General features: G+C 36.2%; 1 protein-coding gene across 14 annotated transcripts in view; it reads left to right on the forward strand.

Moving 5' to 3' along the window:
* Positions 1–23039, forward strand: part of PPFIA2 (PTPRF interacting protein alpha 2) — a 294096-nt gene that overhangs the window by 256463 nt on the left and 14594 nt on the right. For 9 of the 14 annotated variants that reach the window (XM_048302575.1, XM_048302565.1, XM_048302562.1 and 6 more), the window contains 4 exons: positions 1555–1648; positions 10760–10768; positions 17557–17638; positions 21387–21587. In XM_048302575.1, the coding sequence (XP_048158532.1) occupies positions 1555–1648; positions 10760–10768; positions 17557–17638; positions 21387–21587 (386 nt within the window). The remainder of the gene's footprint in view (positions 1–1554; positions 1649–10759; positions 10769–17556; positions 17639–21386; positions 21588–23039) is intronic. The other 5 variants (XM_048302563.1, XM_048302567.1, XM_048302576.1 and 2 more) reach the window with 1 other exon arrangement.

The raw sequence follows: 23039 nt of genomic DNA on the forward strand, positions 1-23039 counted from the left end.
CTCATTGCACTGCACCCATACCATCTCAATCCAACATACTGAGAGCTGCCCTCTCCAGGAAGGTGTGATGTATTGATTGCTTGCTGAATGAAAAATGTAATCCAGAGTCAGCAAGAAGCATTTAATAAGATTTTGTAAGACTTGGACAGGCAGATGAAGTATAGAAAAGTGTACGTTCATGTTTTCTTCATTTGTGAGATGCATTTGCATCATTCTCATTGTGAGATTTGCAGAAGTAGTGTCCTCTTTTAATAAAGAAAAATCTGTCTAGACAAATAGGAGTGTTAAAACAGCGCCTGTTTAAAAAAAACAGCTCAAACCCAAGCTTTTCTAATTTTATATCATAGACATGATGCAGTAGGTTTTGTTCCCACTTGATTGAGGCGCATGTAAATCTGACTTGTAAAAGGCTGTGGAGCTATTTCACTACGTAACATTTATGCATGATTTTTTTATTAAAATCAACAAATCAGAAATATTTTAATTTATTTTGTGCTTTTTAATTATGCCAGTGTCCACTCCACAATTATTCACTATCCATTAGCTGTGAAATAAGAAATTGCCATTTTCGAACAGAGTCAAGCATCAACATTTTACCATACTGTTGTCTTCTTTCTTGTGCCAGTTACACACCTTCTGAACTGGAGCACAGGAGGAAGGCAGCCTTCAAAGGAGTGATGCAGTGCCTCTGTCTGTACACATACATGTGGGAATGAGAGGACAGTGTGAAGCCAGAGCCAGGAGACTGTACTGTGCTCCATGAGCAGGTCCCCTCTTTTTGAATCAGGGCAGCAATAAGAAAAGTCAGACCATTTTCCACTTCTGCACTAGGAAACTCATGTCAGTGGCCATATGGATCATACCAGTCACGTCCTTAGTTTGTAATACAATTTTACTTTTGTCCATGTGTCCTTGCTTACTGCAAGCTTCCTTTGTCACTCACTGTAAGTTATTCAAGTTCCCTTGACTCTGACAGGATTTACGTGCCTATGAGACACCTCCAGGGAGATGCAGGAGGCTTTTTTATTTCTCTGACAGATTCTTTGTGTCACCTCTGGGAGTTTGTAGGGATAATGACATCTAAGACTCTCTATGAAAGCAAAATGAAGACTTTAGCACTACTACATTAGGTGAGCTGTATTATGGCGACAGTAGAGAGACAGTTCTAGAGAATGCACTTTCATTTGTACATTTCTCAACTAAGATTAAAAAATGGTGAGAGCATTGCTTACTTAGCACCACGAGACTGAGCCTTAGGAGCCAAAGAAAAATAGGCAAAGGAGATCAGGGTGCTCTTGTCATGTATTTCTGCTAAACATAAGGAGGAGAAAACATTTTTTTATTCCTCTACTACTCTTTTGTATGTAGTAAATGCTTGGCAGAATTTACTTCTGCAGGTGATAGATGTTCTCCACAAACACCAGATGTCACAGCTAAGGGAAGCAAACATAGATGATGATGGTGGGTGGGAGGGGGATTGAAGGGTTGAGGAGGGGAACAACAGAGAGAGATAAGGGAAAATATGGTGGGAGTTTGATTTGTTTTATTTTCCAGGAGGTTACATGGAAACAGAGGCAGCAGCTCAAGAATCTCTGGGATTAGGCAAACTTGGAACACAAGCAGAAAAGGACAGAAGACTAAAGAAAAAGTGAGTACCATTTTTATGTGACTTTTTGGCTGAAACTTGATTCAAATATCAGGATTTTTATTGTTTTATTCAAAGTGTAATGAGAAGTAAGACCATCTAATATGTAATTTTAGCAGTGATGTTTCTTTCCAGCGTAAAAGTTTTTAAAGCCGCAAATAAAATATAGAGAAAAATATTCAGAGTCTGTCAATTGTACAATATTATTTCATTTGTGAAAGAACACAGGTTTATGAGAGAGACATTTTTCCATTTCACATTGTCATTAATCCTGTGCTTTTTGCCTTCAGTACAATTCTTAAAAAATAGACATGTATTTAATGACTATCTATGTCGATTTTCTTTTTCAAAAGGGTTTCAAATGCTTTTTTGTATTATCTAGCGAACAGAGTGTTATTTCTATTTTTAGATGTCAAAGGTTCCCCATAAACCCTAGCAGCTTCACTTTCTTTTTGCCTGTCAGCAAATGCAGGCAAAAAGCAACCTAGCTTTTTGTTTGCATCAATTATATAATTATTTAATGCTGTCTTTCATGCACCTCCTTGTAAAAACAATATATTGACTCATAGCAGCTGACAGGAGCTATGAAGAACTAATAAAATAAGGCTACAAACACAAAAAAAACCTCTTGGCAGCGTTGCATTCCCAGTGTAATTAGAGGGTGTCAGAGAAAAAGATGATACTTAAAAATGACTTTGAAAATTCATTCTGTAAACAAATAGGTTTATTTTTCATCCATAACCATTAACTTTACTGCTATTATTTGGATACTGAAAGCCTCATTTTTTAAAATTTTCTGGGTTTTCAGGTTTGTTTCAGTCTTTTAATATCCCTGTGCAGAATTTCAAGAGAATTTGCAATTCTAATCCAAAGAATCTAAGGATAATGTTTGAGCTTCTCTTTAGATTTTTATGTTGAATATTTTTAATACTTATCAAGTGCTTGATGAAATATGACTTCAAATGTACACATCCATGTAATGTCCAAATGCAAGCATTCTGTTTATATCAGCCTCAATTTAGCAATTAAAGATAGAGAAGTAGTCATTGTGCTAGCTGAAAGAGAAGAAAATTCAATTAAGAAACTCGCAGTAGCATTCAAAGGGATGTTACAGTTGATGAGTCTTGTCCCTGTATTTCTTATCTATACATTTCTATCGCTAATCAGTAATTTTAGAAATATATAGATGTAGATTATGTTACCATGCTCATTTTACTAAATCTAGAAAGCATCTTTGAGGGCATCATTATAGTTCATAGAGAATATAATTTAATTTTCAGCAGCATTTTTTTTGAAGTCCCAATGTACCTTCCAGTTCTGAGGGCTGAATGTACCACAATATTTAAATCACTTTGAAGGGACTAATGTGTTCATTTTGTACACTTTCTTATGTGTTAGTTCTTTAAACTGGGTAAAATAACATAAGACTTGACACACACAACTGAAAACATGACATGACTATTTCATATATAGATGGCCTACCAAGTTTTGGGTCTGTAAATAATGGGTCTGCAGGTAATCTGTTATTAAATTTCTGTCCAATCTCACAATCAGAACTTTCCCATGCTTTCCGCTTTTCAAGTCTTTCCTTTTTTTCTCCTGTGTCTGTCTGTCCTTGGTTCTTTATGGATTAGATGTAATCAAAATGTTCTCTGCTGGAAGGAATCTTTCCTTTGTGACTATGATTATTCTGTTAATCTGAATTGTGTATTATTTATCGTAAGTGTATGTTCTACAATTATGTCATGAAGAAATTTAATTTTTTCCCGTGCTCCTTTTAGGGTTACCTGTCTTCATAGTTTTTCACCTAAGAATCCTCAGAACTGCATTTGAGATTCCCCTTAATGTACTATCAGAGAAAGGTTAACATGCATTACTAGTTTATGTTATATGCTAGATATGTTATATCATTTTAGAGGAACCATAATACAGGAAAAAAATATAACGTATTGTGTTAGAGGTATACATGAGATTCTACTGAATTATGGGAGTCATTAGGGCGCCAGGCTATCAACAGAGTGTAAGAGAAATAACACCTGCTTGTAAGAAATGCAGTCACAGAATCACAGAATGAGTCAGGTGGGAACAGACCACAGTGGGTCATCTGGTCCAACCTCCCTGCTCAAGCAGGGTCATCCCAGAGCACATGGCACAGGACTGTGTCCAGATGATTCTTGAATATCAGTAAGATATTTGCATGTCTTACCTTAGAAAATACTAGATTGAGACAGTCCAGAAAGTAACTTAAGTGAATAGTTTGTTGCAGTAGGTCACATTCCTTTGTACCAATACCTAACAATGCCTAATTCCCTCTGGAAGTAGCTTTGCCATACATGCAGTAGGTGCAAGGTTACTGAGCTGTGTAGTGCAAATGAGGATACTGTACTGTGCAACATTAATGGTGGTGGGGATGTGTGTGAGGTCTTTAAAAGACATGATAAGAGAAGACTGAGAATCATTTCCTAGCTCATGATGTAGCAGTAAGATTTATAGCAGTATGATTAAAGTCCAAATGGTTGATTCCTTTTTTGCTGCTAAGCAAAATGACTCTACAAACCTTGCAGAGACCGTGAGCACAGTTGCTAACTGTGTTAGTAACTAACTTGGATTAGGATGTAAAAGCCCAAGAGAACCAAACCCACCAACAGGATAGGAAAAGAGTAGGCTGAAGCTGGGAAATACTACTTTGTGTTACATTTCAGGTCTGAGAGAGCTTTACTTATGCTGGCTTTGTCACTTCCTTTAAAAAAATAAAAACCAAAGCCAAAGCAGACAAAACCAAAAAAATCCTACAAAAAAAACCCAAAAACCTGCAATAAAACAAACCAACAATACAAAAAACCTTGAAACAGTGATGCCAGAGCCAATTCTCTTTTCTATAAAACAGGTATAATACCACATACTGAAATTGTTTCTCTTTGACACATGCAAGTTAGATGAAATGGCTTTAAGCCCTATTAACAGCTCAGCAAACATCTCCATTCAGTGGTGGTTCTGGTGCAAGAAAGCAAGGATTCTCCCCCTGATGTGAAACAGAGGTCAGATTCATCACTGTAATCAACATATGAGTGCTGTGATAGTAGTCATGATCTCCACCAGACTCTGCTATTAGCTTTGGTTTAGTTTGGATAGAAGTCATTATAAAAGGACAGTTTCCTGCTAAAATTATATCCATGGTATCTATTAACTGAGAAATAATTAAAATGCTAAATTTCTAATTTTGCATTTTTGAATGTATTTAATTTCATCAGTAATTTCACAAGGATGACCCTACCCCAGGGATGAAGATGCATGGCATTTCAAATTGCCAGGTGCTGCAGCAGTAGGTTCTAATGGTCCATCAGGTATCCTGGGCTCCCTCAAGCAAGCATTGCACTGACGCTGATCCCCACAGAGTTAGGAACACACTGGAGTGTGTTACAGTGTTTTAGCCCAATTTCTTTGCATGGAGTCAGGTACTGAATAATACATTTCACTCTGAAAAGCTTAATGAGTATGGTAATTCTGGAGACCAATTCTCTTTCTGGTGATTATAGCGCCATTAACCTAAATTTCAAGGTTTCCCTGCTTCATGTTTAGAAGATGCTATTTAGATGTAAAATTTCTTTCAGTTTCAGTTGACTACTTAGACATCATTAAAATGTAATTAACAGTTTGTCTCAATGATATGCTAGACATTTATAAACCTCCAACAAGAGTCTCTATTCATCCAAAATTCAGTCATTACAGCAGGTTTATTAGGAGTGAGCCTTACTCCTAAGGCATCAAAGAAAAATTAAGGAAGCTGTGAAGAATTTTTTAATTATACCCAACATCTCTTATTAGCTGAGAAGATGAATTTAAGTTGCCTGGCTCATCCATAGATGTTTGCTCTCAGACATTAAATAAATGACAGTTCTACTTAATATTGAAACCTTTTATGTCTTACTATTTGTAAATTGAGCATGCAGTCCTAGGAAAAAAAAGATCAAAGAAAGGGGTATTTAAAGTATTTCAGGTGTTATTCATTGTTTAGTGAAATAAAGTGATGTTGGGGTGTGACAAAGAATAATGCACTTAATTTTTATTATTTAAACTAGACTTTATATTTCACTTCACTTGTTCTATATAAAAGGTGGTGATATTTTGTATATAGAATCTTCTGCCTTTTGCTTGAACTTTCAGAGCCTGTTTGCCTAAGGAGTAAACTCTTCAAGAAAATTCAGGGCTTAGGACTAGAAGTGTTAAGGCCACAGATACTGTCTGTCACTGTTACATTCATTTGCATCCCCCAATGACTTAAACAGTTTGCACTCCTCTAAACCACACCTTTTAAATAAGATAAACTCTCCAGAAGGCGCCCATCACCAAATGAAGAATGGAGTTTTCTCTTAGTATATTTTTTCCTAGTGATTAACAAGTCTCCCTTTGGAAAATGGTTACCTAATTTCCAATTCTGAATTTTGTACTTGATTCCAGCTGCCAATTCTCTGTGACTGTGTATACTGTATCTCAGATGTTCATGACTTCATCCTTCATGGGTGTTGTGCAAATGGTGCACAAAGACTTGGCCTTGGCATTCACACAGGGTTGTCATGATAGCCCAAGCCAGGACCCAGCATAGGAAGTTCAAGTCAGTCCAGTTTCTATTGCAACTTGTAAAGGTTCCTGAAAGGTTCACGTAGAGTCTTAGTGTCCTCTGAAACAGCAGAAGTTGATCAGTGTGTGTCCCACAAGACAATTCATACCTCAAAAAATGAGTAGATGACACTGTGCCTAAAATAAAATAAACTGTATACCCTTTAAAAATGCATATCTCCACTGACCTCATCTCAGGTAACAAATGAAGGCACTTTAGAGAAGCTGTATAAATGTTTTACTGTCTTTTTCACTAAAATTCCATACAATGAACCCTTTATGAAAATATTCTAAAACAATGAACTCAGCCAAACTTGAAATATTATCAACAAATAGAGTTGTGTTTGCTTCCCTTTGTGCTGTAACTATCCAAGTGAACATCAATGATTTTCTCCTTACTCAGTTTTGCTCAGGAGTGATGTCAAATTCCCCTTACCCAAAAGCCTCTCTGGTGGCAAATACAGCTCTAAAGAGTTTGGCTTTGTAGAGTGTACTATAGCTCTGAGGGCCAGGAACCCTTCTTAAATGTAATGTTTGATTTGATCTGCAACAACATGCAAACTAGCAGTAAATAAGTGTCTCTCTGAAGAAATACAAGGTATATATATGGCATGTGTTGCATGAAAGTGTGTAATAATTGGTCATAGTCACTGACATTTCACAGGATGTGTTTATTTTATCCCGTGTAAAGCACCACCATAAGGCAAGGTTTGAGAGACATTTCAGTGCAATGTAGTCCTAGATTGCCACTCACAGGTGGATTTGACCTTGTGCTTGCTGCTGGTACAGTGGGAGATTGGCTTATGCCATCCCTTCTGCAGCAATCCCAAATGAAAATTATTTTATAATTGTATATTTTGTACATCTTATTGCAGAAATTCCTGAGAAAGAATGCACGTACAAGCCAGCTATTCTGAATCATGCAGTCCAGAAGCTGATAGATCCCCCACTTCATTAATACGAGTCAAGAGCAGAGCTTTAGCCTCACTTTTTTCTTTAGTTTTGTTTGATTTGACTCTGGACAAGAATCTATTAATTCCATATTTCCAAAACAAGCTTAAGATGTGAGGTTTATACTTTCCAAGGAAGATCAAAGTAAACCTTCCTTTCCCAAGAACCTGGTTTTGGGGCATTTACTCCACAACTACAGGTTTTTGTTTGCCAGATACAGCTTCCTGCCTTCAAGTGCATCACAGAAGAGCCTTGATGTGCCAGGACACGTACATGTGCTTACATACATGAATAAACACTCGTAAAATCAAGACCTAAGTAATTCTCATATGTAAAATTACGGTGTAAAAAAGGTATTCTTAGTATTCATAGCCTTATAATTAACTTTGCAGAATTGCAATGCTGTTAAGTCAGCTGACTGCTGTGATGTGCATGTTAAACAGCAGGAACGTCCATATGGACAGGAGAGCATGTTGGATTGACTCTTCTTTCTTTCTATTTAGGGAAAAAGAGAATGGTAAATGTTGATAAGTTCATTTGATAAACAGACTTTCATATTTTTTATGGGCAAATCCAAGTTTTAGATGTCTGTCAATAGGCAACTTGAAAAAATCTCCAGGTAGACTATTTCATGGAATAAGAGTCTGAGACAGTGTCATTATTATGTAGTTGCTTTTGAATCCACATGATGCCCCTTTAATTAGGTTAATTAATTAGGTTTCATGTGTGCAACTGCAATTAGAATTTGATGTAGTATATTTGTGACTACGAATAATTTCTGTCCTCTGCAGTATGCAAATAGCTGTTTCTAATGATTTTCTTAATTGCACACATTTTAGAAAAATGAATCCAATTGAATTAATTAGGGTGTTTTTCTGTGCCATCCACCTAATGTTCCTATACACTTAATGCTTATTAAACACCATTGTATCCTAAACACATGCTATTTATTTTTTTGCTGTAGATCTTAGGAATACATCTTTCTCGCCCCCAACCTTTTATTTTCTGAATCTTCAGGAAAATTGAATTTTGCGTTTAATTTCGTTCCTTCCTGCCTCATCTATGAAAAACTCCCTGATGTTGTTAGTAGCTTTTAGACTGATTTTTAGTTTTTCTTCCCTTTCTAGCAAAAGGGAAGTAGCTGTTATTTTCTATTTTCTCATTCTGGTGAAGGAAGGAGAGGTGTTCATTGTTCTGATATGCACTTTGGGATTGTCTTCTGTGTGCAGCGTGGTTTTCTCTTGGCTGGATCTATGTGTAGTCTTTGAAACATACATAAAGATGTATTTTCTTTTTAAACTTAATTCCTTTAGCAAATATTTTAACTGTAACACTTACTTTCAAATCGTTAGTCAGTGAAAGCTTTTGCAATATTAAAAACATGTTTTGCTCTTACATTGATACTTGGAGTCTTTTAAGCATTACAAATGTAAAGATAAATGGGTATTTATTTTGCAGAGGATTATTAAACCTTAATTAGATTATTCTGATGATGGAAAATGATACAACATATTCTATATCTAACTCATATTTTTAAAAATATTTTATTTTTAAAAAATAATATTTTTATCCTTTGCCAAGTTTTTAAAATTATTTTCCTCATAAAATGTAAGAGTATTTTTATTGGAAAATTCCAAGTTTTTAATAAAACAAAAAGCCCCAAGGCTCTAGTCCCTATCTTATCTACATGCATAAGCCTATCCATTGCAATTTGGAACTTCTGGGTAAATATAAGCTTATACCCTGATGCATGCAGCTGTCTCTCTAAACAACTCTCTCCAGCAGAGGTAAATATCCTATCAGATTAACTGTAGAATTAGGATTTAAAAGAAGAATGGGTAAAACACAGCAGAGTAAAAAAATTCTACAAAACTTTTATGTTAATATATGTCTAAGGAAAAGGTAATGAAGTGGTGACAAATTTGTTGTCGTATGGCAAAAAAAACCCCAAAACTATAAAAATACCCTAAAGAATTAAAAGTCCATTTTTCCCTGCTGTATTTTATTGTTCTTCGACAAGATGCTCAGGAAGTGACAGAATGTCCCTTGATCCTCTGCTCCTATCATGGCCTTCAAGTCCTGTAAATTATCCCCAAGTGACTGCAACCTTTCAGGTCATTAAAACTGCAAGAGAATTACTTGCATTCCAGTCAATCTCCCTGTTTCTCTCTAGGCATACTCAAAGGTATACTCAGTAGAAAATGTAACAAATAGCAGTTCTGATTCAATTTACTCCAGAAGGCTCAAAATTAAAAGCTTTTTAAGCAAAAGTGATCACATCAGTCTTTACAATTAGCTCAGAAAATGAGCATGAATCATGAATGCATATTCAATTCTTGTGCTACTTCCATCAGATTCGGTAATTTTATAATAGTTCTCTAGTACTTTACTTATAGTACATACTTTTGTTGTCTTTCCCTTCCCTAATCTTCCTGTCTTAAACTTTCTGTGTATAAATTTGTCATTTGTTTCCATCTCCTTTTCTCTATTGCACTTTCTCTCCTCTCTCTCAGCTGTTCTGCTGATCTTGCACACATGAAAACAAAATTTAAGTCCTCAAAAACAGTGCCCTTCTGAACTGACTGAAATGTCTGCAACCTCTTCTTAGTTAATCAGAGCAAAGGCTTTTCACCTCACATTTTCTACCAAGCCTTTGTAGATCTGTAAATCATTTGTTTATAGAAATGTAATATTTTGAGATGTCTGGGTTTCATTCAGGCCTATAATTTTCTTTTTTATGATGGTAATTAATGGATGATGTAGAAAGTTTATTATCAGCAATGACATCCTACTTTCTTCTCCATATACTGTACCCATTATATTGGCAATAATAGGTTACCTAGAGGGTAAATCATTCATACCAATGTTGCTACTGATCTAGTGTTAGTATGACTGCTGAAATTAAAATACTGCCAGGCATAAATAGCCACTGAAAATGTTACTCACCTATGTACATGAAATCTGCATTTTAAAAACAAGCAAACAAAAACCAAAACAAATTTTACAAGCAAGTCTAGGTCATTTATGATTACTATGAGATACTTTGCTAAAATATTATTAAAGTGCACATGGAAAAGTAAACCTTGGTTTGTGGTCCACTCAATTTTACTGTGTATCTGTGGTTAATTTGGTTAAATCCACAGGTTTGGGGTTTTCAACATTCTTGAGGTTACACAATAAATCTTAAGAAATTATTCAAATCTAAGCAAAAAGCTTTGATTTGAAAGCCTACTCCACATTCACTGTGTTTATTGATCTTTGGCATGAATATGTATTGTAGATGGAAGATGTGCTGTGCTGAGTGGTACCTAATAAATAGCCAACATGAGTTTAATGAAAATCTCATTTTGACAATTTCATCTGTTCTTCACAAGAGTACTTAAGTTTTTTTAATTACTGAAAGACCAATTACAAAGGTTTCTGTAGTTATAATGGTGATATTATTTTATCTATCATACTATTTCTTTTTTTTTTTATGGACTACTATATGTTCATTAACATTTATGTGCTTTTTTTTCCATTCATCTCTCTTCATCTCATGAAAAGCATATCTGGGTAAGTTAAAATGCCATGGTTGCTGAACATATTAATCCTCAGCACCATGTTTATTTTCTATGTTTTATTCCTACTTTTTTTGTTTTTCCGTGAATCTTATGTAACAAATCCATGCAAAAAATTGAAACTGAATCCATGCAAAAAAAGGAAAGCTTTCAAAGTATTCAGAATAATGGTAAACCTTGAAAGCGTACACAAATTCAGGTCAGGACTTTCTCCTGAAGTGCTTAACAGAATGAATTAACTACTTGGAGATAATTTCTATCTTTTTTTTTAAAGTAAACACATTTTGGGAGGTCTAAAATCCAGAATCACAAAGAAATTTGAGAGTTGAAGTCAGTGGAAAAATTTTGAGTTTAACAAATGATGTTAAGGCATATATTCTGTTTAATTAAATCACAGAAGACTCACAAAGCACACAATTTATTATTTTTATTCCATTTGAGCCCTTATGCTGTTTCAAAGCAAACATATGCAAAAATGTTTTATTTGTGCATATAATTTTACTATTTTCTTTTTCACTAGTTCATTTTCTTGTTTGTTTTGGTTTTTGTAATTGTTAACCCAATATCAAGTTTAAAATCTTCATCTCTTTGATCTATTGTAGAAATGCTATTTCTTCTTGAATAAGAATTTGCAGACTTAAGGAGGAAATTTCAGGAGGTGAAATGGTACAAAACTTAGAGAACAAGGGTTACCACATTAATTTAGAATATGTGATTATGAAATGGCTTTATAAAAATAGATCTGATAACATATGATCAGCCTGGGAACACTGCGTGTCTCTAATGTAGTACAGTGCACACAAGATTGCAAGACTATGTATTATGCAAGTCTGCTTATTTCACAGCTATTTTATTTGGTTTTTAATCCTAGCCCTCTCAAGCTCTATTTGTCAGGGTCTGTCTCAAGCATTCCTGAATGTGCTTCACTTAGCTTAAGAAATAGCTTCAGAAAAAAAGAATACTGCCCTTCAGTTTGCATACAGCTTAAATGTACACCTAACATAGAATATTCACAGTACTGTTATTCTGTGTTACCTGGGATACTGTGAAATTTATACTTCCTTATTTTATAGATTTAAAAACCTTCTGTTTATTAGTTGCATCTTGATTTCTGTATTTCAGTCACTTTTTTCTGAAAACTCCTCAAAGTTTAATACAAATGTTTTGTGAAACATTGGAAATTGTATTTTGTTCATTGTTTCCAGTATGACCTGATATTGGGTATCAAAAAGGAGAATGAGGATTTCAAATCATTTAAAATCCAGATCACTTAAGAGTCAAAGTTCAAACAGGATCTGGCATAGTTTTTAATTAGTGCAGCCTTTAAGTCAATCAGATCCTTTCAGATTAAATTAAATCTGCATAGTGTGGCAATATGAAGTCTTGAGTCTCTCCCCAACCTCCCACTCCACTTCCTACTTTAAATCCATTTATAGTCTTGCAGAAAATACATATAAAAATGTAATTTGCTATTTTATTATATATTATTAACTTATACAAATTCAACTCTTATTTTTTCATACAGTGTCCTGAGTTACAAGATTCTAGCATGTCTTAAATATTTAGCAAATAACAATAGAAAGGATAAAATCCAAATCCAGCTTAATTCATTAGAAATCCTGTCTCCTGATTTTTTCAGTCTTTGAATGTATGTTGGATTTCAAGCGGCAGATGTGTTTAATCTTACCTTGAAATCATAGGATTACCCAGATAAATACAGCATAATTGGTCTATCCTTTCTGTCTGGTTCTCTTCTAGAAACCTATCATGTGCAGTACTTTGTTCTAAATGAAACATTTTAATATTGGTGATAATAATAATCATAATAATGTCAGTTAATAATCAGAGGACCTGCTAGGTAACAACTTCAATCTGTTTTCTATTTGAGAAAATGTCTGTGACTAAAGGCCATTTCACAGTCTAAATTACCTGTTAGCCAGATTTTTAAATCAATTCTGCCTGTGTTTTACAAACATGATCTGGTTCTTGACTTCACTGTGCCTCCTTTTTAATATCTCACCTTTATGATTATGTTTCAACTAAGAGACATATATATGTGCAGTATAATATTTCTGAGGTCTTTTCACGTGAATCCTTATTAGATATCAGAGTAAATCCTATTACTTGCAGAAATGTGAAGATCTGTGTTGAAATATTGTTTACGTTTCATCAAGACAATGTCTGGACATCGTGTATTGCACAGAGTGTTTGCATTATGTGTGTTAGAAATCCTAAACTGTCATTGCTTGTTTGCTTCATGGGGGGCAGCCTTATCTTCCTGAAGAAAATTGAATAACACACTTTAAGTCAGGATCTCGTTAACTTCCTACACAAATTCTATTTAATGATTATTAATGTTTTTAATGAAGTTCATTGGGTTTTATGCAATGAATTGATGACGGCTGCTGATACAGAGCTAGAATTTCCCTGGTGCAGGAGAAGAATACATATCAGGTAGATTGGCAGGATAGTAACATAGTCTCACTCATCATTTCTGCCTTCCTATTGCTTCCATGTACTTCTCCTGCCCAAAGGATTATTGAAGCTTTCCTAAGTCCCCACGTTGTGAGACAGTTGTGCTCTCAGGTTTTTAGGTTGATCTGGGCAGTTAGTGGTACCTGGCTCTTAGGTGAGTGGTGCTGAGGCAAATGGCCCAGAGTCAACAGTGTCTTTTGCAAGTCATTTTGGGGAGGATTAAACATCAGAAGTCAGTGCTAGGGAGGAAGCCCTGCTTCTCCAACACACATCTCCGCAACACAACTTGACATTATGTGATTTTTCTTTACTGTCTTTGATAAAAATGTGAAAACAGCCCACTTTATGAGGCACTCCCTAAAACACACAAATAAAAGGATTTCTCAGATTTTGGATGGATGTCAAAGAGTTGATGTTCGTGAAATTTCCAGACTTTGCAAAAGCAGGCTCAGGGTAATGATATATTTTAAATAGCATATTCCAGTTACTCCTGTAATATGTCCAGGAGGAGAATTTTGTTCTTTAGCAGTAATAATGTTGTCTTTAAAAATATGGCTTTAATTTGGAATTCATTCCAGTGGTAGTAAGTGGTTTAAAGCCCTATCTGCAAAATAATGGCATTTCTAGTAATGCCTAATTAATGTCAATTTTTTCCTTATGAGCTTGTTTTCATACATTGCCAAAAACCTAAGCAAGCATGGAAATAATTGCCTTTTAATTCCCTTCCTCCTGGCCAATGCAACATGGACACATTGTAATATGTCATACTCTTCTGAGAAAGTCTGAGGAGGAGAAAATCCCCCATTTCCCTGAAAAGCACCTTCTAAATTAGACAGGCTGTTTAATGCTTTTCATGATCCCCAAACCCTGTATTTGTACTGAAGGAAAGAGGGAGTGACAAGCTCTAGGGTATTTGTCTCTTCTTCCTCCTGTGATCAATTGCATTTTTTTACAAGGATAATTGAACTGCAGTTACCAATATTTTGCTTTGGGATTCTTCTGCTTTCAGGAAGCCGGTGACTATCCCATAAGGACAACTTTAGACAACATTCTAAAATATTGTTTTATGTTCCAAAACAGGCAGGTCACTGGATTCATTTTTCAGGTGATTTGCACAATTGGTCAAAACAGTGCATATTATTTCCTACATGATACTTTTAACTTGATGAAAGAGTGGAAGTTTTTTCCTGTAGTGCTAGTTCATATTACAAAAAAAACCAAAACACACCATTAGAGTTTTCACTGACTGCCAACTAAAGAATATCCCTCTTAGTCAAAAAATAGAAATTCTGGATTTAATTTTGGCTTGTAAATTGAAGGTTTAGGTTTTACAGATCTCTTAGTTTGTATTAAGAAGTAGTCAAAGACTAATATTCCAAAAGTAAATTATCATTTCAATAAACTTTAATATTGCAGTGCTGTTTATAAGAATCATCTGAGGAAGGAATTATAAATTTTGAAGCATTTAATTCTTTTTAAGGGAACAAAAGATCATAAAAGTCCTTTTACTATTTTTCTGCATCAGTGAGTGAGGCACAACCCTTATGATGGCTATATTTCATGTGCATGTCTAAGTACAGGATTTTTAACTTTATGCTAAAAATATTTTCAGCTCAGAGCAGTTTCCTTCTACATGCAAAGACCATTTGGATTATGTTTATCAAACTGTAGGCTTTGGCTATAGCGCGTATGTATATACACACATATATGGCATCTCATTTCTGTCCTGGCCCGTTTCCTTCAGCCTAAATCGATAACCACAGCTCTGCTTTCCTTTAACTCTGTGAGCCAGACTGCCTCTGAAGTAACAGAAGTGCTTTCCCACTCTGGGAGAATGTATTGGTTTGAGAATCACTGGAATATTACTAAGCCTCCACACTTGGGCTGGTACAAAATTTGCAAAGTCACAGAAGACTCCCTAGAAATATGTGCTTTGTAATTCCAGTATAAAGGAACTAAGTTTTTCATGGAAGTGAGACCTTAAAGTGCCAATGGCTCCTCTGCAGGCATCTCAGTTCCTGAGGCCATGCAGAGGTTTATCAAAGAGGCCAAGACTTCCTTCCCATCTCCTTGTAGTCCAGGTGCTGCTGCTCTTGTGCTTGGAGAGCACAAGCAAGGAAGGCCAGGGACCCTCAAAGCCATTATCTCCTTTTCTCCATAGCATGTTAGCCAGCCCTGCTCTTTCAGCTGGGATAATTGAAGAGAATAGCCCAGAAAAGGAAACTCTGGGATCATGTTCCTCCAGGGGTGGTGTCTCCATGAGACTCCTAGCTGCAGATGGGGCTGCTCCCTGGGCTTGGGCTGGCTGCAGGGAAGGAGCACATTGTACAGGGTTTTGTGCAGTCTGTGCTCTGCCATGGGGCACCAGAAGTGGCCAGGTGAGGCAGGGGCATTCCTGAAAGCATGTCTCTCCCTAAGGGTAGCCATGCCAGCTCTCAGAGCCAGTAGCCTCAGGAGTCCTGCAGCCCTGTTGTAGCATCTGAGGGAGGTACAGCATCGTTGTAGCACCTGCAGAACCAACCCTGAGGGAAGGCTGCAACCCGAACACCTCATCCACAGGTAGCTGGGATGGGGCCAAGTCTGGACATGCCTTAATTCTGCTCTCCTAAGCAGGCAGGTGAATACCTTTCATAGGTATTCACTACTTGTCTCCCTGGGAATATGGGGTTCCTGCGTCCCCATCGGCTGCTGAAGGTAACATGGTGTTTGTGTACCCAGAGAGCAACTTCTTGTTTTACTGGGGGTTATGCTTTCACAGAAATCAAGGATAGCTCTACAGTGGCTTGGGATATCTGAGTGACAAAGGAAAGGTATGCTGCAAAGGCTGTGTGGGAGGAGAAGCTAGAACAACTTCAGTAACGCTGTCAAGTATTTGTAATGTTACGTATTACTACAGCATAAACACAGAAAATAAAGCAGCTTTCTTTCTATATTCAGAGCCAGGGATTTAAACCTGTATGCAAAATCTCTTATTTGAGTTCCATATTCTGCTAAAGCCAAATTCTCTCAGTGTGGCCCCTTGGCAATGCAAAAATCCCTAAAGGACTACTCCTTACAAGTAAGATCACTCCATCTGCTGTGATTTTGTAGTACATGTATTTGAAAGGCTGCTCAGGCAGTGAAGAATTGTCAAGGGATAACTGAACCACAAAGGCTGTAGTAATAAAGGAAGACAGAACAAAATTGAAGCCATAATTCCAAGATTTTCTTGTTATTTGGGAAAGTAAGCAAATTTTAATACTACATTAGCATAGTCCTTGTCTAATTTTTTTCACTACAGCTTGTTGCTGGGAGCATTCTTTTGTGTTTCACTCAGTAGGAGGCAGCTGAAAACGTGTTGTTAAACACCAGAAAAAAAAGATATTTGAAGGACTGCTTTTTCTATGCCATCACCACAGTGGAAATGTCTGGTGAAATAGCTGAATGTTTTTAATATAGAGCATTTTCATGATAGTCTAGCTGACTGGTTTATACGTAACTATACCAAATATTTAACACCGCCATGTTAAATTAAGCTTTGAGAATGATGTTTTACATATACACCAGTTGTAGTCCAGAAAAAACTGTAGATACAGGATCTGGATTGGTATTCAATCAACTCAATAGAGATATATCTATGTATATGTATAAAACTGAGAAATCACATCAATTCTATAATTATAAAAATATATACATCAGTAAACCATGTAGAATTCTTTTATATATAATCAGTAATTAAAAAGATGCAAACATGGAACTACTAAAGATGCAATCAACTCTTAAATAGCCACAGATGGCATATTTAAGGTACAGAATAGCTGTACTCCACAGGCCCTAGCATTGTGCATAGCTGCTACAGCTGGCTTTGTGTTTCAAACACAGACACCTCTCAGATCCATCTGCATTATATCCATGCTTAGTTCATGTCTAGAAGTTGCCAGTTCTGGGCCTTTCTGAGTCATTAGCAGACCAGAGCTAAGTTAGTCTCAGGAAGAGTACCTCAGTTTTCTCTTTACCAGTGACTGTTTTGATACCCCTTTATTATAGGGTATACCGATTTTTTTTATTGCTTTGGCTAAAGAAAAGACAGAAACCTCACCTTTTGTATGTTAGATGTTTAAAAGGATGTCAGAAAAAATGGAGAATTTGGAATAGATTGAGAGTACATTCAACAGGAGAAAGAGCTGTATTGTTAACTGGTGTGTTCTGTGCTTTTTCTATGCCTGTCATTGTGCTTCACTGTTATTACCCTTCACAAAAAGGCAGAGTTGCGTCTTTTTGTCCCAACAGATACCTCCACGTATTTACCATTTCTTGATCCATTTTTAGACATGAGCTTCTGGAAGAGGCTCGGAGAAAAGGTTTGCCTTTTGCGCAGTGGGATGGACCAACGGTGGTTGCCTGGCTGGAGGTAAGTGTTGGACATAACTTGAAAAAGTGAGTCACATTTGTAGACTGCTTATGTGTGCTTATCCTTACAAATCTTAAAAGAGACTGTTACAGCCTCTTCCCCTCTCTGTGTGCACTGTGCTGTCAGCACTACATAGATTTTGACACTGGATGGTGTAAATTAGAGACTAGAGCTAAAACAAGTAAGACAGAGTTACAAAGTGGGATGAGGACCAGAAATTTGATTGAATCTCAAATTTTTGAAATTTTTGCATTTCTCAGTCTCTAAATGTCTAGGAACTCCACAGACAGTTTATGTAGAATGATGAGTTAATTTTAAATAAATTTAAAGAATTTGTAACTTTCTGTATTTTAAAAACATAATGGGGAAAAAAGTGTTCCTCTCACCATTTTCACCTGCAGTGTAAGAGTTCCAGGTTGAAATCTCTCTGATTTGACAGGCAGTGCCTTCATATCTGAAATCCAGTGTGATTGGATTTCACAGCCAGAGAGAGATGTCCTTTATTTGGAGGACCTAAATGAATGAGTTTTGGAAATCAAGAAGAAAAAACATTCAGCAGAGCTGTCATCAATTTTGACAAAAATATCAGTGAATATTTTAGATGAACTACTCAAAAAATACACAAATGCTGAGGGGAGAAGAAGGCAGAGAAAGTAAGAATGTTCTTATACAAATACACTTTTACATGGCAAGGCTGTAACACTTCAGTGCAGATACAAGCTCTTTGTTGGCTCAAAGAACAAGTGTCTATTCCTTACTATACCAAGCATTGCTACCTATTCACAACTTTCCTCCTTCCTGCTGTAGCTATAACCCACTGATCATCAGTTAGACTTTGTAAAGTGTTTCCCTTCAATAGGAAAAAAAGATCCCTCTCCAAAGCTTTGGCAGATATGTGCTAGTGAATAAATGAAAGATGAGAAATGAAAGCAGCTAATGTTTACAAAATTTCTGCTTCACATTGGAGTTGCTGAAGGTACCTAATGAAAAAGACAAAATGAAAACTGCAGAAAGTCAGTACAAGCATTTGCATATGACCTTGGAAAACAGGATTATATCTTCCTTCCCAAAAAAATCTCTGTAAATATGGAACAATCCTTAATTTGGCCACTACTTGACTTTTTCATATGACTTTAAGAGGTATGTAACAAAATTTATACCGGTCATAAATAATAATAATTACACTAAATGATTTGCTGAAAACATGAACATACAAAAGTCTGTAATTTCTGATACCAATACCCTCCTCTTTCAAGGTGATCCACAATTTCAAGCAGTTTTTGACAAGTTAAGCCCTAATTCCTTTCCCCTTGATTCTTTTCTGAAAAATAGGGTATGTTTCCCACTGTCTGAGAGGGGCTGTAAAGAGAAATCAGGGCCTATGAAGTTCTTGGGGAATATGATGACAGTAGCAAAGGAGAGCTCACAAGGAAGTTAATGTTGCAGTAGTAAATGCAGATTGAATACTGATGATAAAAATATATGAGGATAGGAGTAGTGTGTTTATTCAGTGAGCATCAGTGCATTCAGTCAGCAGATGGACGCTGTGTGCATTTCATACTCTCCTGAAGAAAAATATAACATATGCATTCATCTTCAGCTAAAGAATAAAATAATAATAAAGGAGACAAAGGCTGAAATTTAAGAAGTATATTGTGAAATTTTCAAACTTTTCAGGGCTTTTCAGCCTTAGCATTTATTCTTGCTGTTTGTATGTAGCACAGACACAGCTGAGAAATATTTTTAAGAATTTTTTGTTTTCCTAATTAATTATGGAAAAGCATATCAATCTTGATATCTGAGTTCTCTGTCTAGAATGATTACTGTGTTCCCTTTTTAGAGACTTTATCTAACATCATTTTCTTCTAGACAGCTATTTACTGAAGAATTTACTTATTTTGTTAAAGAAATTATTTACCTAATAAGCAGCAACCATTTATATCTCTTGGATATAAATAACTCACAGTGTTTACACTTTTCTGTTTTTCAAGTGCATGTGTGAAAAAAAATTAATGTCAAAATAAATGAGGTGATGAAACCCATTTTAAAGCTATGCATAGTTTTCTCATGGCCCTTTGTTTAAGTGCAGCTGGATGATATCTACATAATTTTTGGTTTGTTTTATTTTTTTCTTTCATGAAACTTTGTATTTTGTAATAGTTTGTTGGAATTAGATAATGTTTTTGAGGTTTAGACTAGCATTGGATGGAGGGTAGTGGCTAATCCCATCAGTGGGAAGGATGTTTTCAAACACAATGCAGTCATTTCTCAACCTTTGTGATACTTCAGGACTCAAAGTCTGACTGAGCCTTTTGCAACCTGACAGTCAAGTCTGTTTTCTGTGTGACATAAAAGTGACCTAACAGCTGTCTTTTATGGAAATATTTCCCAGATAATGCATACACTTCTTAATAACCACACAGGTCTTCCCCCTACTGTGTCAAATGAAATGAAAATCCTTGCAATTCATCATTGCTTTCCAGATTTGTTGGTGAATTTCCTCATTTCCTTGACCTTGTGTCCTGTTTTAGTAAGCCTGTATTAAGAAAAAAACCCAACAATGGAATCAGCTAATTCTGATGGCCTATTTGAGATGCACCTAGCTAGGTCTTTGTTTTCCATTGTGTTATCCCTAAAATCTCAGTGATTATGGCATTCAGTGCTTATGTTCTTCTCACAGGCTTTCCTAAGTATAGTGTACTTCATACCACAATCAGAAACCTCACATAAATGTATCCCTGATATGAATTTACCTCCTTAGGGAAAAAAAGAGCTGTAGACACTGTAGTCATATAAATGAGGCAGCATAAAATGAGAAAGCTGAGAAAAACAAAAATAATTCACACTCAGTAAGTCCTCTTACAAGGAAAGACTAAGTGGTGAAGCAAGGCTGGCCTGGGCTAGTAAGACTAACATAAGGAGAGGAAAAGCATGTAAGTACATATCTTCTAAATCCATATGTGATGGAGCTGTGCTGCACCTTCTAACCAGTATTCCTAGCTGGGATGTGACACCATACCAGCCTGTTCCCAAATTTATTCTGAAGTCTGTCCCTGATAGGTTGGTTGTTTGAGCTGGGCTTGGTTAACTTCTACTAAGAAAATAAAAGCTGAGAAATGCAAGATTGTGTCCCTTGAATGCACCGTGTTAAAAAAAGAGAAAGCCGTTTCAGTACAAAAGTGAAGAAATTATTTCAGTCCTCCTAGATTATTTTCTGTATTTAAGATTATCAGATGGGCAGGAACACTGACTTGTGCCAGTACTTGCTCATTAAAAACCTGGGAAAGGAGTAGCCCAGGGGATGGAGGCACACAGCTCTAAAAATAATTCAAAGCATGCCTTGCTTTAAAGTTCTGATTACAGTAAAAGCAAAAAGAATTCACATGAAATCAGGGCAATTTCAAAGGTTCTGAAACAATTTTGTTTTATTAAAGACTATCATGTTCATATTCATTTGTGTGTGTTACCATGCTTATTCAAACTGATAGGTGTCCTGACAATTAGTTATTTAATATTGGTCATTAATTAATTGTTTATTAGTGGTCATGACACCGAGTTTGACAGAGTTTAAGAAGCTTTTGGACAATGCTCTTGGCACATGATGTGATCCTTGAGGCTGCTCTGTGCAGAGCCAAGAGCTGGACTTGATGATGCCAATGAGTTCCTTCCAACTCAGGATATTCTATGACTGTAATTTCATTCAAGAAATGGAGCAGTGCTTTGGATGAAATGTCCTTTCTCTTCACAGCTCTGGCTAGGGATGCCAGCCTGGTACGTCGCCGCCTGCCGTGCCAACGTGAAGAGTGGAGCTATCATGTCTGCTTTGTCCGATACTGAGATTCAAAGAGAAATTGGAATCAGCAATCCTCTTCATCGCCTAAAACTCCGATTAGCAATCCAGGAGATGGTATCACTGACAAGTCCATCAGCACCTCCAACATCCAGAACAGTGAGTCCTGTTCAGCTAACTTTTTCTTCCCGACTTCACCCTACAGGAGTCTGCAGAAAATCTTTTGTAGTAACAGAGTGGCTCTGTGATAGCACATACTTCACAATCAGTGGGAACTGTCTAATAGAGACTCAGAACTACCTGTTCATCACTTGCTTGATTGTTGATTGCTGATGTTTTTCTTTTATCAGATATTCTTATTTTTTTTAAGCCATTGTTTGGATTATCCTTGATGTTATCTAAATCAGTATTGAGCATCTTATTTGTAATTTTGCCTGTATTTTTGCCTTTCTCTTCCTTAAATCATCTGTACCAGCCTAATCAGATTGTTTTTCTTTTTTTGTTTGTTTGTTCTCTTTCTTTATTTCTTTTTTTGGGGTGGAGGGGAGGCAGGTGTTGGGAGAGGTTATGTAGGAACACAGCCCTTTTGAGTCTTTTTCCCATTCCCGGTTTTTGCGCCCTTTCAAATGTTATCTAATATGAGTAAGCTTTAGGTTCTTCATGATCTTAAGAGAAGCAGTGATTGGAGGTGTGAGGGGAGCATCTGGAAGGCTGCAGTGGAGCCTGTGCATTCAGTGAGGAAGGAAGAAAAAGTGGCGGCAGACAGGAGGGAAGCAAGTAAAGACACACAGCCACACAAGTCTGAAAGAAAAGGGGAATATATCAAAAAGAGCAAGGAAATAGATCAGATCAGAGGAGAGTAAGAATGAATATGCTACAGAAAGCAGGAAAAATAGGCCAGACTGATGAGGACAAAAAGAAACAAGATCACAAAAGGGGAGTTTTTAACACTGCGATATGCTGATGGTAATGGTTATGAAAGAAGCAAGGGAGACTAACAGAAAAGAGGCTGGATCAGATGGAAAACGTGGCATAGAAGTGAAGGACAAAGACTACTACTCAAGTGGTGTAGCTCAGATTTCTAATAGCAGGTTAATAATAATGATAATGTTAATTATAATATTTATATTTTGTAATATCTTCATTAAATTTATGGAGAATCTTTTGGTGGAAATTAAATTTCAGATACTTTGGAGAGGTACCAGATCCACTGACCTACATACGCAACTGGGCAACAGCACTAATATTGTTCTTGATTGCCATTTTATCTTCATGTTGCTAATGTTCTTTAAATATTGTAGTTCACCATCTGATACTTTCTTCCCTGAGAACAGTTTTGTGTGTCATTACCATGGTAATATTATGAATTGTAATGGATTTTAACAAAGTAGAGCAGTAAAGACTTGGTACGATGTTTGAATTACTACACAAAATTGAATTTTATTTTAAAAGCATAACAGGATATTTCAAAGCATAAAAGCATATACACTTATGAAGTGAGAGAATATAGCTAAAAACATTGGGATTACTTTTGCCTTGTTTTCTTAATTCTGCCTGAGTACTGTCAGTGCACAAAGCTGCCCTGCCCCAGTATGCGCATTTCTGAGTCCC

Source organism: Corvus hawaiiensis, chromosome 4 (genome assembly GCF_020740725.1).
Source record: "Corvus hawaiiensis isolate bCorHaw1 chromosome 4, bCorHaw1.pri.cur, whole genome shotgun sequence".
Classification (NCBI taxonomy): domain Eukaryota; kingdom Metazoa; phylum Chordata; class Aves; order Passeriformes; family Corvidae; genus Corvus; species Corvus hawaiiensis.